The following is a 19,618-nucleotide window of genomic DNA, read 5'->3' on the forward strand; positions in this document are numbered from 1 at the left end:
AAAAAATAATATATAATTTATTTCTGCTTAAGATTTATTTGTAAATATTTTTGCTACCTCTAAGGATAAAATTTTACAGCGCTGCGGAATCTGTTGGTGCTCTACAAATACCTGATAATAATAATAATAAAATGACATTTCAATGTTATACTGCAAAACTATACTGATTCTAAATATGTGTGTGTGTGTATTTCATATGCCTTTTAAGACCTTAAAATAATTTATAGGGAAAAACTATCCACTATGTTCCAAGTGTATCTGGCAACAAAAGTAAATATTTTTTGACTAATACATATCACAACTAAAGAAATAGCTGAGGTTAGGGATAGAATGAATAGAACACATTGCTGCAATGTTTTCTAAACTGATCAGGCAATGCCATGTTTAATAGATCCAAACTAAAGTCAAAGATGCACGTGATATATATTTGTAGGGCAGACGTCACACTTAACAATGAGTCTAATACAGTCTGTTTGATTAAACACACCTGCCCCCTGTCAGTAGCTTCTGGAACTGTCAGCCTTGTGGGACAGAGCAGTTATTAGAGATTTCAGCTCATTACAGGCCTTTTTCAGTAATAAATCACCCAGGTCAGAATGACCTAAAATGAAATTAAGACACAGTGTATCTAGTGTGTCTCAGCTGGAAAACTATCTGTAGCACTGGGAGTTTGCTAAGTAAGAACAGTCTGTAGACTACAGATTTGGAATGGCATTATATTCAGCACATTGGACAGCTGAAGACAATACATCATTACTTAGCTTTTTTTAAAGGGACATGAGAGTCAAAATTAAACTTTCATGGAATACAATGTTAAGAGACTTTCTATTAACTTCTGTTATCAGATTTATCTCATTCGCTTGGTAACCTTGTTGAAAGGCATACCCAGGTATGCTCAGGAGCTGCAATGCATTACTGATAGCTGGGTACGCTCACTTAACTCTTTGCTGCTCTTTATGGAAGCAATAGTGCAATAATAAAATGCTGAGCGATATTACTGGTACTTAATATGGTTATTGATGCAGTCAAATGTTACACTAATATTCACAAAATAAAACAGGTTACTTAAAGGGACAGTCTAGTCAAAATTAAACTTTCATGATTCAAATAGGGAATGCAATTTTAAACAACTTTCCAATTTACATTTATCATCAAATTTGCTTTGTTCTCTTGGTATTCTTTGTTGAAAGCTAGCCCTAGGTAGGCTCATATGCAAATTTCTGAACCCTTGAAGGCTGCCCCTTATTTCAATGCATTTGGTAGTTTTTCATAGCTAGAGGGAGTAAGTTCATGTGTGCCATACAGATAACCTTGTGACCACACCCATAAAGTTACAAATGAGAGGGCACTGATTGGCTAAATGAAAGTCTGTCAAAAGAACTCAAATAAGGGGACAGTCTGCAAAGGGTTAGATACAAGGTAATCACAGAGGTAAAAAGTATATTAATATAACTGTGTTGGTTATACAAAACAGGGGAATGGGTAATAAAGGGATTATCTATATTTTAAACAATAACAATTCTATTGTAGACTGTCTCTTTATCGATTGAGTGTAATTCTGAAATGATATAGCACCACACGCTCTCACTTTTTAACTTCTAAAGATTAAATCCATTACAAGGGGAAGCAGTTTCTGAAAACCTAATTCTAAACCTATAAATAAAAATGTGATCGCTAGACAAATGTATAGATATATTCCATCACCACACGCAGTCTTAGCTTGAGAAGTCTGGCATACCTGCATGGGTCTCGAGCACATATTGGTTAAAACCTCTTTCCGTGCTGCTGAATATTCATCTGCTCCAAATTGTTGGTGCAAACTTTTCTGTGGGGACAATGAGAGGACAAAAAAGAAAGTGAGTAATTGTCACTGTCAGAAGAGAAGAAGTAGTAGTGTGCTGTAGCTACAATGATCTACAGAAACCCATGTTTTACGTTTAGCCTCTTTCATTGTTATTTTTCAGAGAATTTACAGAATTAACATGGAAGATATAGTTATGGAATACGTGAATAAATTAATGTAAAACTGCAGCACTTTCATAAACAATAACAGATTACTTTATTGATTACCTTTGTACAGGCTTATTCTTTAGTTTGCAGGATACACTAGTGCAATTTACAGGCTACCAGGGGAAAAACATCAATTTAAAGTTGTATGGTCACTCCCCCACCACTCTCTCCTTATACCTTCCAGAAACACCAATATTTGTCACATTAACTTGCACAATTCTGCAAAAGCAAATGACTACCAACAAAATACCAAGTAATGCAACCCACCACCAACATACACCCCAAACCATTTTATAACCCCTTGTTGGACTCACATGCCTTACATATTCACTGCTTGTTACTCTACGTCTTCCAGGATACTATATGAAAAAACTAAATTTATGCTTACCAGATAAATTCCTTTCTTTCCTGGCAGGGAGAGTACACAAATTTCCATTCATTACTATAGGGAATATCAACACCTGGCCACCAGGAGGAGGCAAAGACACCGCAGCCAAAGGCTATAAGTATCTCTCCCACTTCCCCTATCCCCCCAGTCATTCGACCGAGGGAACAAGGAAAAGCAGGAGAAATATTAGGGTATAGAGGTGCCAGAATTTTTTTTTAAGGAAAACCACCCAAAAAATATTACGGGCGGGGTAGTTGACTCTCCCTGCCAGTAAAGAAAGGAATTTATTTAGTAAGCATCAATTTTGTTTTCTTTTCAAAGGCAGGGAAAGTCCACAACTTCATTCATTAATGTTGGGAACCAATACCCAAGCTCCAGAGGACATTGAATGAACTAAACGGGAGGGCAAAAAAGAAAAAAAAAACAAACCCTAATCTAAGGGCACCATAGCCTGTAACATTTTTTTTCTCAAAAGCTGCTTCCGCAGAAGTGAAAATATCAAACTTATAGAACCTTGAAAAAGTATGTACGGAGCACCAGGTAGCCGCATTACAAACCTGATCCATAGAAGCTTTGTTCTTAAAAGCCCAGGAGGAAGAAACTGAGAGGATGGAGCCGTTATCCTTTCAGGAGGCTGTTGTCCAGCCTTCTCATAAGCCAAACGGATGATACTTCTCAGTCAGAAAGATAAGGAAGTCGCAGTGGCCTTCTGAATCTTGAACTTACCAGTGTACAACACAAACAAAGAAGAGGATTGCCTGAAATCCTTAGCCTGAAGATAGAATTTTAAGGCACGTACAACATCCAGATTGTGGAGCAATTCCTTCGAGGAAGGAGGATTAGGACAAAGGTAAGGAACAACAATTTCCTGATTGATGTTGAGATTCGAGACTACCTTAGGTAGGAAACCTAACTTAGTACGTAAACCGGCCTTATCGGCATGGAAAATAAAGTAAGGCGGATCACACTGTAAAGCAGAAATCTCAGAGACTCTGCAAGCCGAGGCGATAGCTAATAAAAACAAAACCTTCCAGGATAGAAGCTTAAGATCAACAGAATTCTTAGGCTCAAATGGAGCCTGCTGCAAAACACAAAAAACAAGGTTGAGGCTCCAAGGAGGAGCAACAGGTTAAAACACAGGCCTGATCCTAGCCAAAGCCTGAACAAAGGACAGCAAATCCAGAAGATCTGCTAATCTCTTGTGCAGTAAGACCGACAGGGCCAAGATTTGACCCTTCATAGAACTGGCGGATAGACCCTTCTCCAAACCATCTTGAAGAAAAGATTTGGGTAACCTTCACCTTGTGCCATGGAAGACTGCGTTCCTCACACCAATGAAGGAAGTACACCATACCTTGATACGACGAGTGACCGGCTTGCAAGCATGGATCAAAGTGTCTATCACACTATCAGAAAAACCTCTCTTGGATAAGACTAAACGTTCAATTTCCACACAGTCAGTCTCAGAGAATCGAGATTTTGCTGTAGGAAAGGACCAAGAGTCAGAAGGTACGCACGACAAAGTAACCTCCACGGACGGGAGGAGGACATTCTTATTAGATCCGCAAACCAAGTCCTTCGCAGCCATGATGGTGCTTTTAGTATCACCAGAGCCTATTCCTGCTTGATGCGAGTCACTACACGAGGGAGAAGTGCCAATGGAGGAAAAAGGTATATGAGATTGAACCTCCATGGTATATGAGATTGAACCTCCTACTAATTTGTCTTGAGGATCCCTTGATCTCGACCTGAGAAGAGAAGCCATGAGGTCTATCTCCGGAACCCCCATTTGAGAGTTATCTCGGAGAACACCTTGGGGTGGAGAGCCCACTCCCCCGGTTGAAAAGATTGTTTGCTGAGGAAGTCCGCTTTCCAGTTGTCCACCCCTGGACCCTCGCGGAAAGAAGGCAGTTGTGAGATTCCGCCCATTGATTAATTTGAGACACCTCTGTCATCGCTAGGGAACTTCTTGTTCCTACTTGGTGGTTGATATAAGCTACCAATGTTAAATTGTCAGATTGGAATCTAATATCCTGGGCAGAACAGAGCTGGGGCCATGCCCTTAGAGCATTGTGAATCGCCCAAAGCTCCAAGATATTGATTGGAAGAGAAGATACTTCTTGGGACCAAGTCCACTGAGCCTTCTTGGGGTCTCAGACTGAACCCCAGCTTGAGAGGCTGCCATCCGTAGTCACAATCTCCCAGGATGGTCTCAAGAAGCACTTGCCTAGGGCCAGGTGATCTTGACAGAGCCACCAAGAGAGTCTCTCGTCAGATTGTCCAGAGCAATTTGTTGAAACATGTTTAAGTGATCTCCTTTCCACTGCCTTAGCATGCATAGTTGTAGAGGTCTGAGATGGAATCGAGCAAAAGGAATAAGGTCCATGGAGGACACCATGAGACCAATTACCTCCATGCACTGAGCCACTGAAGGATTTAGAGTGCTCTAAAGGAATAGACATGCTGCAACCAGCTGGGAATGTCTCTGATCTGTCAGAAAGATCTTCATGGATATTGAGTCAATGATAGTTCAAAGAAAAACAACCCTGGTAATGGGAAACAGGGAAATCTTTTCTAGATTTATCTTCCATCTGTGAGTTCGGAGAAGACACAGAAGAGACTCTGTCTTATATTTTGCCAAAGGAAAAGATGGAGCCTGAACGAAGATATCGTCCAGATACGGGTCTACAGCGATACCCTTCATGCAGATTTGTTATCTGTAGTCTTTTTGGCCTGTTTGGACTTGTTCCAGGAATGGTTGGGTTTCTAGGTACTCTTAGACTGTTCAGGTTTGGAGGAGGACTGAGTCCACTGAGTCTTATCTGAACAAAATGAACGAAAATTAGAGGATCGGCGACCCTTAGTTCTCGCCTTCTTATCCTGCAGAAGGAAAGCACCCTTTCCTCCTGTTACTGTGGAAATGATGGAGTCTAGGCCTGGCCTGAACCAAATCTTCCCCTTGAATGATAAGGAAAGAAGTCTGGTCTTAGATACCATATCTGCGAACCAAGACTTTAACTAAAGAGCTCTATGCGACAAAACGGCAAAACCTAAAGCCTTAGCATTCAGACAGACAATTTGCATATTAGCTCAACAAATAAAGGAGTTGGCTATCTTGAGAGCCTTATATCCTCCATGGGGGATTCAACTTCATTTAGTTCTGACAACAAATCACACCAGTAGGTAGCAGCACCTGCTATAGCATCCACAGCTGCCGCCGGCTCAAAATAGAAGGCCCATATGTTGGAACATCTTTCTCATATAGCCTTTCAACTTCCTGTCCATATTATCTCTAAAAGAGGAGCTATCCCATAGGGGGATAGTAGTACGCTTGGCGAGAGTAGAAATGGCCCCATCTACCTTAGGAATAGAGTTCCATAAATCTAAATGTGATTCAGGGACCGGAAACAGCTTCTTAAAGGTTGAAGAAGGGGATAAAGGAGTCACAATCTTTTCCCGAAATAATTTTCGCCATTCACACAGGCACCGGGAAGGTTTCAGGAACCTTTTTTTCCTCATAGATCCTATCTAATTTAAGGATAAAAGGTTCCTCAGGAAGCTTAGAGTAGATAATACTATAGAGTAGATAATACTTCCTTCAAAAGAAAGCAAAGGTGCTCAACTTTAAACCTAGGAGTAGGAGCTTTGATTTCAGATACCTCTGACTCCAAAAGCTCACCCTCAGATGCAACAGAGGTTAGATCATCCTCAGAAAGGTGAGACAAGCTAGCCAGCTCAGACTGAATAGAGGTGTTAACCCCCAAGTCAATGGAAATCTGATTAACGCAGCTGATACAGCACATTGGAGCTGGGAAGTCAAATCTGCTGGCAAAAAATTACCTGCAGTCGGCGTTAAAGGTGAGCCGCGGGGCACTGCCTGTGTCATATGGTTAAAAGGGGACAGCGGATGCAGAATAGGCATCTCATGGACAATGGAGTCCTTAGAGGTAGAAGGCTCAAAGCAAATTAAAGTACAAGGGGATAAACCAGATTTAGACCCCTTCTTGGTTTTTAACACAGAACATAAGCAAATAGAACAGAATTGTGCAGGTGGGCAAACCATTGTCTTCTCACAATACAAACATGTATTCGTTACAGTGATCACTGAAACAGAACCCACTGAGGGGTTGATATCAGAATCCTCCATAGCAGGTATAAGGTCTCAATACCATAATTGAAAACAAAAAAACCTTTTTAGCGTGGCACCTCTACCCTCAGCCTTGGCTGAGGTACTCACCACCTCCTACCTAGACAACCTTGACTGGAATGAAGTCGGATCTTTCCCAATGCCTGCAGCAAACTATGTTTATCGCTACACAGGAGCAAACTTCCGACAAGCCTCAGAGAAAAACTGCGCCCTTGTCACATGGTGCGCATCTAGAGACCGAACCCAGCTAGAAGAGAAACCATGCAAAGCTAAATATCAGCTGCATATCGGTATAATGGCCCCAGTAGGACTTTTTGTTCCAAACTGCCCTGCATCATCTTTCTGTGTCCTCATGAGCCAAAAAAAACACATAATTTATGTAAGAACTTACCTGATAAATTAATTTCTTTCATATTAGCAAGAGTCCATGAGCTAGTGACGTATGGGATATACAATCCTACCAGGAGGGGCAAAGTTTCCCAAACCTCAAAATGCCTATAAATACACCCCTCACCACACCCACAATTCAGTTTAACGAATAGCCAAGTAGTGGGGTGATAAAGAAAGGAGTAAAAAACATCAACAAAGGAATTTGGAAATAATTGTGCTTTATACAAAAAATCATAACCACCATAAAAAGGGTGGGTCTCATGGACTCCACAGGAGAGTCACTAGAGAGGGAGGGATAAAATAATAACAGCCATTTTCCGCTGAAAAAAATAAATCCACAACCCAAAATATAAGTTTATTCTCATAATAAAAAGAAAAAACTCAAACATTAGCTGAGGAATCAAACAGAAACAACTGCCTGAAAAACTTTTCTACCAAAAACTGCTTCCGAAGAAGCAAATACATCAAAATGGTAGAATTTAGTAAATGTATGCAAAGAAGACCAAGTTGCTGCTTTGCAAATCTGATCAATTGAAGCTTCATTCTTAGAAGCTCACGAAGTGGAGACTGATCTAGTAGAATGAGCTGCAATTCTCTGAGGCGGGGCCTGACCCGACTCCAAATAAGCCTGAGGAATCAAAAGCAGAAGCCTTCTGACCTTTCCTAAAACCAGAAAAGATAACAAAGACTAGAAGTCTTCCTGAAATCTTTAGTAGCTTCAACATAATATTTTAAAGCTCTTACAACATCCAAAGAATGTAAGGATCTCTCCAAAGAATTGTTAGGATTAGGACACAAACAACCTTAGGTAGAAATTTAAATGAAGTCTGCAAAACTGCCTTATCCTGATCCTGATGGAAAATCAAAAGAAAGAGCAGATAATTCGGAAACTCTTGTAGCAGAAGAGATGGCCAAAAAGAACAACACTTTCCAAGAAAGTAGTTTAATGTCCAAAGAATGCATAGGCTCAAATGGAGGAGCCTGTAAAGCCTTCAAAACCAAATTAAGACTCCAAGGAGGAGACATTGATTTAATGACAGGCTTGATACAGAACAAAGCCTGTACAAAACAGTGAATATCAGGAAGCTTAGCAATCTTTCTGTGAAATAAAACAGAAAGAGTAGAAATTTGTCCCTTCAAGGAACTTGCAGACTAACCCTTATTCAAACCATCCTGAAGAAACTGTAAAATTCTAGGAATTCTAAAAGAATGCCAGGAGAATTTATGAGAAGAACACCATGAAATATAAGTCTTCCAAACTCAATACTTAATATTCCTAGAAACAGATTTATGAGCCTGAATCATAGTATTAATCACTGAGTCAGAGAAACCTCTATGACTAAGCACTAGACGTTCAATTTCCATACCTTCAAATTTAATGATTAGAGATCCTGATGGAAAAACGGACAGAAGGCCTTAATGGAAGTGGCTAAGGTTGGCAACTGGACATCCGAACAAGATCCGCATACCAAAACCTGTGAGGCCATGCTGGAGCTACCAGCAACACAAACGATTGTTCCATGATGATTTTTGAGATCACTCTTGGAAGAAGAACTAGAGGCGGGAAAACATAAGCAGGTTGGTAACACCAAGGAACTGCTAACGCATCCACAGCTTCCATCTGAGGATCCCTGGACCTGGACAGGTACCTGGGTAGTTTCTTGTTTAGATGGGAAGCCAGCAGATCTATTTCTGGAAGACCCCACATCTGAACAATCTGAGAAAACACATCTGGATGGAGCAACCACTCCCCCGGATGTAAAGTCTGACGGCTGAGAAATCCGCTTCCCAATTGTCTATACCTGGGATATGAACTGCAGAAATTAGACAGGAGCTGGATTCTGGCCAAGCAGGTATCCAAGACACTTCTTTCATAGCTTGGGGACTGTGAATCCCACCCTGATGATTGACATATGCCACAGTTGTGATATTGTCTGTCTGAAAACAAATGAACGGTTCTCTCTTCAACAGAGGCCAAAACTGAAGAGCCCTGAAAATATTGATTGGTAACCTCGACTCTTGAGATTTCCAAACCCCTTGTGCTGTCAAAGATCCCCAGACAGCTCCCCAACCTGAAAGACTTGCATCTGTTGTGATCACAGTCCAGGTTGGACGAACAAAGGAGGCCCCTTGAACTATACGATGGTGATCTAACCACCAAGTCAGAGAGAGTCGAACATTAGGATTTAAGGATATTGTGATATCTTTGTATAATACCTGCACCATTGGTTCAGCATACAAAGCTAGAGATGTCTCATATGAAAACGAGCAAAGGGGATCGCGTCCGATGCTGCAGTCATGAGACCTAAAACTTCCATGCACATAGCTACTGAAGGGAATGATTGAGACTGAAGGTTCCGACAAGCTGTTAGAGACAGAGTCATGAACACTGAATCTATCTGGAAACCTAAAACGGTGACCCTTGTCTGAGGAATCAAATAACTTTTTGGTAAATTGATCCTCCAACCATGTCTTTGAAGAAACAACACTAGTTGATTTGTGTGAGATTCTGCAGAATGTAAAGACTGAGCTAGTACCAAGATATCGTCCAAATAAGTAAAACACTGCAATACCCCGTTCTCTGATTACAGAGAGTAGGGCACTGAGAACCTTTGAAAAGATTCTTGGAGCTGTCACTAGGCCAAATGGAAGAGTGACACATTGGTAATGCTTATCTAGAAAAGAGAATCTCAGAAACTGATAGTGATCTAGATGAATCGGAATATGAAGATATGCGTCCTGTAAGTCTATTGTCCTTGCTGAACTAAAGGCAGAATAGTCCTTATAGTCACCATTTTGAAAGTTGGCACTCTTACATAACGATTCAAAATTTTCAGATCCAGAACTGGCCTGAATGAATTTTCTTTCTTTGGGACAATGAATAGATTTGAATAAAACCCCAGACCCTGTTCCTGAAGCGGAACTGGTATGATTACCCCTGAAAGCTCCAGGTCTGAAACACACTTCAGAAAAGACTGAGCCTTTACTGAATTTGCTGGGATGCGTGAGAGAAAAAATCTTCTCACAGGAGGTCTTACTCTGAATTCTATTCGGTAGCCTTGAGAGACAATACTCTGAATCCATTGATTTTGGACAGAATCTGCCCAAATGTTTTGGAAGAATCTTAATCTGCCCCCTACCAGCTGAGCTGGAATGAGGGCCGCATCTTCATGCAGAGTTGGGGGCTGGCTTTGGTTTTTTAAACGGTTTGGATTTACTCCAACTTGAAGAAGGTTTCCAATTGGAACCAGATTCTTTGGGGGAAGGATTACATTTCTATTCCTTATTTTGTCAAAAAGAACGAAAACGTTAGAAGCTTTAGATTTACCCTTAGGTTTTTAATCCTGAGGCAAAAATACTCCCTTCCCCCCAGTGACAGTTGAAATAATCGAATCCAACTTAGAACCAAATAACCTATTACCTTGGAAAGAAAGAGATAGTAATCTAGACTTAGATACCATATCAGCATTCCAATATTTGAGCCACAAAGCTCTTCTAGCTAAAATAGCTAAAGACATAGATTTAACATCAATTTTGACGATATAAAAAATGGCATCACAGATAAAATGATTAGCATGTTGAAGCAGGCGAACAATGCTAGGCAAATCAGGATCCATTTCCTGTTGCGCTAAACTTTCCAACCAAAAAGTTGATGCAGCTGCAACATCAGCCATAGAAATGGCAGGCCTGAGAAGATAGCCAGAATATAAATAGGCTTTCCTTAGATAAGATTCAAGTTTCCTATCTAAAGGGTCTTTAAAATAAGTACCATCTTCCATAGGAATAGTAATACGTTTAGCAAGAGTAGAGATAGCCCCATCAACTTTGGGGATCTTTTCCCAAAACTCCAATCTAACTGCTGGATACGATTTTTTAAACCTTGAAGAAGGAATAAAAGAAGTACCAGGTCTATTCCATTCCTTAGAAATCATATCAGAAATAGCATCAGGAACTGGAAAAACCTCTGGAGTAACAACAGGAGGTTTATAAACTGAATTTAAACGTTAACTAGTTTTAATATCAAGAGGACTAGTTTCCTCAATATCCAATGTAATCAAGACCTCTTAACAAGGAACGAATATACTCCATTTTAAAAAAATAAGTAGAGTTGTCAGTGTCAATATCTGAGGAAGGATTTTCTGAATCAGATAGATCCTCATCAGAGGAGGATAATTCAGTATGTTGTCCGTCATTTTAAATTTCATCAACTTTATGAGAAGTTTTAAAATACCTTTTACATTTATTAGAAGGCGGGATGGAAGACAAAGCCTTCTGAAACGCATCAGCAATAAAATCTTTTATATTCACAGGTATATCATGTACATTAGATGTTGAAGGAACAGCAGGCATTGCACTATTACTGATGGACACATTCTCTGCATGTAAAAGCTTATCATGACAACTATAACATACCCCAGCTGGAGAAATAATCTCCACAAATTTACAACAAATGCACTTAGCTTTGGTAGAACTGTTATCAGGCAGCAGGGTTCCAACAGTGGTTTCTGAGACAGGATCAGATAGAGACATCTTGCAAATGTAAGAGAAAAAATAACATATAAAAGAAAATTATCAATTTCCTTATATGGCAGTTTCAGGAATGTGAAAAAAAATGCAAACAGCATATCCCTCTGAAATAGAAAAAAGCAAGAGGCATATAGGAATGGGGTTTTAAATAATGAAATTATTTGGCGCCAAGTATGACGCACATCGCAAACTGAAATTCTTTTGGTGCTAACAACATCCGGAAATGACACACCCGCGTAATTGAAGACGCAACCTTGTGCAAGGGACTCGGCGTCAATTAAGACGCCAGAAATTACGAATTTGCGTCATTGGACGTATCTTCGCGCCAAAAAAATTCTCGCGCCATGAATGCCGCAATAAAATTTAGCATTTTGAGCCCTTGTGAGCCTAATTTTGCCCGTGAAATTGAATGAAAAAGCAGTCAATTGAAAAAAAGACTATACCCCAGGTAAGAAAAATATTTTCCTAAATATCTTTTTACCCAAATATGAAACTGACAGTTTGCAAAAGGAAATACACATAAACCTGACTCATGGCAAATATAAGTATAATACATATATTTAGAACTTTATATTAATGCATAAAGTGCCAAACCATAGATGAGAGTGTCTTAAGTAATGAAAACATACTTACCGAAAGACACCCATCCACATATAGCAGATAGCCAAACAAGTATTCAGTAGAGGTAATGGAATATGAGAGTATATCGTCGATCTGAATAAGGGAGGTAGGAGATGAATCTCTATGACCGATAACAGAGAACCTATGAAATAGATCTCCCACGAGGAAAACCATTGCATTCAATAGGTGATACTCCCTTCACATCCCTCTGACATTTACTGTACTCTGAGAGGAATCGGGCTTCAAAATGCTGAGAAGCGAATATCAACGTAGAAATCTTAGCACAAACTTACTTCACCACCTACATAGGAGGCAAAGTTTGTAAAACTGAATTGTGGGTGTGGTGAGGGGCGTATTTATAGGCATTTTGAGGTTTGGGAAACTTTGCCCCTCCTGGTAGGATTGTATATCCCATACGTTACTAGCTCATGGACTCTTGCCAATTACATGAAAGAAAAAAACATTACACACATGCTCCGGTTGGCAAGGAGCTAAGCAGCACATAAATTGGCCCCAACTGCTCAATAAAATTACCTTCTTCTATAAAAGGTATTACATGTCCCCATATCCGGAAGAGGAATATAAAGTATCACACTGAACTGTTTACTTAAATGTTACCATAACCTCAGGGAATTTGCAGCCCTTAGACTTAACCCTCAGGATCAAAGCTGTGGAGCAGGCACAGAGTCTCAAGGTCTGACAGTCTTTACCAAACATATCTGACAGGGACCTGAAGAGAAGGGGAAAACAGTGTAAGCCAACACTGATTTCCCAGATGGTGCTTTAATTCCTAGATAGTGGTCAGAGATCGTTCCCTGCAACATCATGAGCCAACTTTCACCACAACTCTCACTGAGAGGATTACATGGTTGATCAAACACCCCAGTCCACACCTGAAGGGAAAATACCCATAAATGGACTAAAATTTTCTTCTAACACTTCTCTGCCATCCTCCTATAGTGACAAAAGGCAAAGAATGACTGGGGGGATAGGGGAAGTGGGAGGGATATATATAGCCTTTGGCTGGGGTGTCTTTGCCTCGTCCTGGTGGCCAGGTGTTTATATTCCCAACAGTAATGAATGAAGTCGTGGACTCTCCCTGCCTTTGGAAAGAAATACACCTATTTCAGATATAACGGTTGATCCCAATCTTGCACTTGTTTTGGAAGATCATTTCTGATAGTGGTTTTATCTGTTAACATGCAGATCTCATAGGGCTACATTTAAGAAGCTGCAAAACTAGCTTTATAGAACCTTCAGCTGCAGGCTCGCAGATGGTCATCAGACTGCCATTTCACTGGGGTGAGAGAGGCGGATCCCCCCCCCCCTTTTTTTTCTATGTTATTGGTTTAGGGGTTGAAGGGGTGGGGTAAGGGTGTTGAAATTAAAAAAAAAAAAAAAAGAAGAAGCATACAAGTATAAAACGGAATGTATTAATTTTGAGAAAAATGGAAGAGAGAATTCCTTCTTGTAATTTCTTTGATGTTAGAGATTTCTCTTTGTTGTTATGGTCTGTTTTCCCATGCAGAAGACAATGAGTGTAACTTTATTTTTTCCTTAACTTTCTTTTATTTATGCTTCAATCAATAAAGATTATTTATATAAAAAAAAAAAGACTGCCGTTTCTTAACCTATACACCAACTCTTAGCTGACGGTTTTCAATCCCCAGGAATTGTTCAAACAGGGTGACTGACAGCCCCTGCAAGCTGCATATTGCTGCCCGCTAGCCACGGTGTGCAGACAGGTTCGGAGATGTCCGCACAGCATTTGTCTCCACACAATCTCTCAAAGGTGAACACTTAAGCACTGGACTGAAAAAACAAAATGTATGCTTACCTGATAATTTTTTTTCTTTCCGGGCATGGAGAGTCCACAATTTCATTCCCATTACTAGTGGGATATTCAACTCCTGGCCAGTAGGAGGAGGCAAAGAGCACCCCAGCAGAGCTGTTAAGGGTCACTTCCCTTACCCATAATCCAAAGTCATTTGACTGAAGGAAAATGGAAAAAGAAGATAACACAAGGGTATAGAGGTGCCTGTGGTTTATACCAAAAATGTTGCCATCTTAAATGTAAATAAGGGCAGGTCATGGACTCTCCATGCCCGATAAGTAAGACATTTATCAGGTAAGCATACATTTTGTTTTCTTTCCTATGGCATGGAGTCCACAATTTTATTCCAATTACTAGTGGGAACCAATACCCAAGCCAGAGGACAAAGAATGAAAGGGAGGGAGAAGAAGACAGGCGGACCTAAACAGAGGGCACCACCGATTGAAGGAAACCTCAGCAGAGGCAAAAGTATCAAAAATTTGGAAAAGGTATGCAATGAGGACCAAGTGGTCACCTTGCAGATTCGTTTAATAGAAGCTTTAGTTCTGAAGGCCCAGAAAGAAGAGACAGCCCTAGTGGAAAGAGCCATAATCTTCTCAGGAGGCTGTTGACCAGCTGTCCCATAAGCCAGCCGAACAACACTTCTCAACCAGAGAGAAGAGTAGTAGAAGAGGTCTACTGAACCCTACGCTTACCTGAGAAAACAATGAACTGGGCAGTTTGTTAAAAATCCTTAGATGCTGGAATGTAAAATTCAGAGCACGCACAAGAATCAGGTTATATAACAGGCGTTCCTTCTGAAAAGAAGGATTAGCACAAATTAAAGGAACAACAATTTCATGATTGATATACCGATCCTATACCAACTTGGGAAGAAGGAAAGGAGAAACACACTGCAGAGCTGAATACTCAGACTCTGCGAAAAGAAGAAATAGCAAGGAAAAAACAAAACTTTCCAAAATACCAACAGAATATCAACTGCATGCATAGACTCAAACTGAGCCTGCAGCAGAAAATTAAGAACAAGATTAAGGCTCCAAGGAGGAGCAACAAGATTAAATACAGGCCTGATTCTGATCAAGGCCAGTACAAAAGATCGAACATCTGGCAGATCAGCCAGACGTTTGAGCAAAGAATAGACAGTGCAGAAACTGACCATAAAGAGTGCTTACTGATTAACCTATCTCCAGGCCATACTAAAGAAATGACAAAATTTGGGGACACCCTTCGATTCACACCAATAAAGGTATTTACTCAATACCTTAAAGGAAATCTGTGAATAACAGATTCACGAGCCTGAAGCAAGGTAACAATTTCCTTCTTATAAAAAACACGCCTAGCAAGACTAGACATGCAGTCTCCAAGCATCATCTTCAGAAAATCTAGATTTGGGAGAAGAGGCCCTGAAGAAGAAGGTTCTTCCTCCAAGGCAACTTTCCAGGAGAAAGAGATGGCATCTACACCAGATCCACAAACCAGATCCAGAGAGGCCAGACAGGAGCCTTTAGAACCACAGACGTGCTCTCCAGCTTGACCCGCCAAAAGGCTAAAGGAAGGAGAGCAAAAGAGGGGAAAAAAAGGAATGCAAGACAGAAGATCCAAGGTTCCACCAAAGTCGATCAGAGCTGCTAGTGGATCTCTTAATCTTGAACCATACTTTGGAAGCTTGGCGTTTAAGGGCGACGCCATCAGATCCAACTCCGGAACCTCCCACCTGAGGATATCATTGCAAATACTTCCGGGAGGAAAAACTCACTCCCCAGAATGAAAAATCGTGAGATTCCGCCCACTAGAGAAGGAGAGTCACCTCCTTCATAGCTAACGAAACTCTGAGGTCCTCCCTGGTGGTTGATGTATACCACCGAGATGTTGTCCAATTATAATCTAATAGACTGTACCAAACCTAGTTGAAGCCAGGCTGTTAAGAGCATAGAAGATTGCTCTCAGCTCTAGAATGTTTATGGAAAGAGAAGACTCCTCTCAAATACAAAGACCCTGAGCCTACAAAGAAACCCAAAACTACTCCCCAGCCCGATAGGCTGATGACTGTGATCACAATCATCCAGAATGGTCTCAGGAAGCATGTACCTTGAGACAGAAGGTCCTGTGAAATCCACCAAGATAAATAGTCTCTTGCTAGGAATCTAGAGCTATCCTCAGCGATAGATCCAAGAGGTTTCCAGTCCATTGTCTGAGCATGCATAATTGTAGAGGTCTCAGATGGAGACAAACAAAGGTAAGAACATCCATGGAAACAACCATTAGACCATTACTTCCATACACTGAGCTACTAATGGACGGATAGAGGACTGAAGAGAAAAAACAGGAAGCAAGAAGATTAGATGTTCTGATATCCGTCAGAAAAATCTTCAAGTATAGAGAGAGTATAATTCCCAAGAAACAGAGTCTGGTGTATGACACCAGGGAACTCTTCCCCAGATTAACCTTCTATCTGTGGGAACGAAAATAGAAAACTGCATCTCTGTACTAGATCTTGCTAACTGAGAAGAAAGGCGTCTGAACCAATATGTCATCCAGGTATGGCGTTACCGCTATTCCCTGATACTTGACATCCAAAAAAAACCTAGAACCTTTGTAAAGATTCGAAGAGTCGTAGCCAAGCCAAAGGGAAGGGCATCAAATTGGAAAAGTTTGTCTAGAAAGGCAAATCACAGGAAAAGGTGATGTTCCCTGAGAATGGAAACATTAAAATATGCGTCCTTCAGGTCTATGGTGGTCATGAACTGACCCTCCTGAACCAAGGGTAGAATGGAACAAATATTCTCCAATTTGACGGACGTAACATTGAGAAATTTGTTGAGACACTTGAGGTCTGGTGACTTAAGTTTGCTGCGCAACACCTGAAGTTCGCGAAAATGATGCAATAATGGCGGTCCTATCCCTTATAGGCATATGAACTCAAATATATTACAGATATCAATAAATATAGTGCCCATAGTAATAAGCAAGCACATACTACAAGTAAAAACCGACCATCCAGGGAATATAAAATGTGAGGAGTCTTAGTATCTACCTAATACCTGGTCCTCAAACACCATAAAGTCCGGCTCTTAGTAAAATGGAGGGGGCAAATTCCCTGTCCCTGGAAAAAACAGATATCTGCTCAGCTGCAAAATGTCTCAAAACTAACAGACATATAAATAATGAATGGTAGACCCCTTCTGAAGGGAGTAGGTCCCACTAGGTCCCTGAATCCCAGTCCTCTCCATGTCTTTAAGCTTCTTGAATTTATATGAAAGGACTTACCCTCCACGGTCTTCAGCTGTGGAGCAGTCACAGCAGTTTCAGGTCTGTCAGCCTCATCTGACCGCTGATAGGGACTTGAAGAGAAAGAAAAAAACAATCCTGGTTTTCTATAATGGGGTAGCAATAATGTTAGAAGTTAAGCAAAGATCACCTTGCCGTCTTCTAACTGCTAAAACCCATCATTACTTTTACTAAAAAGATTGACATGGACACAGCATAGCCCCAATCCTTGCTTGCAGGGAAAAGTACCCATTAAAGGATTAAATATCTTCAGACACCATGTTTGCACATCCTCCCTTAACAGAGGCAAAGAGAATGACTGGGGATTATGGGTAAGGGAAGTGACACTTTAAAGTGAATAGAAACAGTTGCACTTTAATTCATCAAAATTTACATTTCACTCATGTTGTGAAAAAAAAACAACTTACCTTTTAATCTTGACAGCAGCTCCAGCTTCCTCCACCCGTCGCAAAGCCTCTTCCTGGGTCTAAAATGACGAATCCGGCTTCCTCCAATCACGGCATTGAATCAGACACTGATTCCCCCTGGGGGGAAGCTGTGATTGGAGGATGACCTATCCATCATTTCTGACATCAGAAATGGTTTGCGACGACCGGGGAAAGCTGGAGCTGCTGTCAAGTTTAAAAGGTAAGTTTTTTTTTCACAACAGGAGTGAAATGTAAATTTTGATGAATTAAAGTGCCCCTGTTTTTAATCGAATTTTTAAAAACTGGGCACTCTACCATCAAAATTTACATTCACTTTAACAGCTCTGTTGGGGTGCTCTTTGCCTCCTTCTGCTGGCCAGGAGTTGAATATCACACTAGTAATTGGAATTCAATCATGGACTCTCCATGCCATAGGAAAGAAAGGATCTGTTTTAAATAATTGTTTTATAAACATTAAAGGGAGATTAAACACTAAATAAAAGCTAGATATAATAATATATTGAAAGCAAAGATTTGCATGATAATAATGTGCAGATTTATGCTTTCAAATTAGTTGTTTTAATATTGAATAAATAAGGAAATTAGTTTCCTTACAAAAATGAGTACCATCTTGTTGCTGGCTGTCTTATCTCCTCTACTGAGGTCAGATAGGGACAGTAGTAAAATTAAAGGGACAGTTTACTCAAAAATTTTCTCCCCTTTAATTTGTTTCCAATGATCCACTTTACCTGCTGGAGTGTATTACATTTTTTACAAGTAGATCCTTTACCCTTATATTGGCATTTGAAATAGTTGATTTAGCATGTGGTATCCCCACCTATTCTGAAAGTTTGTGGCCGCAGGTCCCAACTATAGATAAGCTTTGTAAACACAGCCAGCAGAAGAAATTATACTCCCAGTAGGATATAGCAGAGATAAGGTAATAAAATGTTGATTTTCCATTGTTCTCTCCAAGTACTGGTGATTGTTTTAAGGACAGATATAAGATAAAGAAGCAGGTATATTTGCACAATGTGATACAGTAATGAGATCGGATTATACCTACAAGCTCAACCCATTTTATAAGGTTGTGGCTTCAAAACACAAAATCAGAGCTTTAATATTCACAAATAAACCTTAAAAAGCTAATTTTCATACATTTTTTTACTCTGCAGTTGGTAAAAAAAGCAATTGTAAACACATTAAGGGAAAACTATTTTACAGTATACTGTCCCTTTAACTACTAGATTAAACCTGTAACAGTGCTTAATATCCCTTTAACACTGTCATTTTGTTAGCCTGTTTCAAATCAAAATCCATTTGGGGAGATACACCAGACTCCTTAGAATGTGTGTGTTCCTGGCCCCCTTGCATCAATAGAAAAAAATGGAATTGATGTTGTGTTCCGATCACGGCAACATATGTGTAGCATGTTGCAGAGAACTTTACGTATACTTGACTATGATGGAGGCACTATAGCCTCCCTTAAGGATGTGGAAGAAACAAAACATTTAAAGGTACGTTACAGTAAAAGCATGCAAAATTAATACTTAACATATATTGCAATGTTGTATTATTTTCCTTAAAGGGACATGAAACCCAAATTTTTTTCTTTCGTAATTTAGGTAGAACATACAATTTTAAACAACTTTCCAGTTTACTTCTTTTATCAAACTTCATTCTCTTGCTATCATTTGTTGAAGGATCAGCAATGCACTACTGGTTTCTAACTGAATACATGGGTGAGTCAATGACAATCGGGGTATATATATATATATATATATATATATATATATATATATATATATATATATATAGTATATATATATATATCACACACAGTCGTATGCAAAAGTTTAGGCACCCCTGACATTTTCCATGATTTTCATTTATAAATAACTGGGTGTTAGGATCAGCAATTTCATTTTGATCTATCAACTGAAGGACACAGTAATATTTCAGTTGTAAAAACATAATTTATGCTTACCTGATAAATTTATTTCTCT

At 39.9% G+C, this 19,618-nt stretch overlaps 1 protein-coding gene across 1 annotated transcript in view; it reads right to left on the reverse strand.

Annotated features, from left to right (window-relative positions):
- DIS3L2 (DIS3 like 3'-5' exoribonuclease 2) overlaps positions 1 to 19,618 on the reverse strand; it is a 1,626,200-nt gene that overhangs the window by 82,481 nt on the left and 1,524,101 nt on the right. The window contains exon 18 of the mRNA XM_053711913.1: positions 1,739 to 1,825. Within this exon, the coding sequence (XP_053567888.1) occupies positions 1,739 to 1,825 (87 nt within the window). The remainder of the gene's footprint in view (positions 1 to 1,738; positions 1,826 to 19,618) is intronic.

Source organism: Bombina bombina, chromosome 4 (assembly GCF_027579735.1).
Source record: "Bombina bombina isolate aBomBom1 chromosome 4, aBomBom1.pri, whole genome shotgun sequence".
Classification (NCBI taxonomy): domain Eukaryota; kingdom Metazoa; phylum Chordata; class Amphibia; order Anura; family Bombinatoridae; genus Bombina; species Bombina bombina.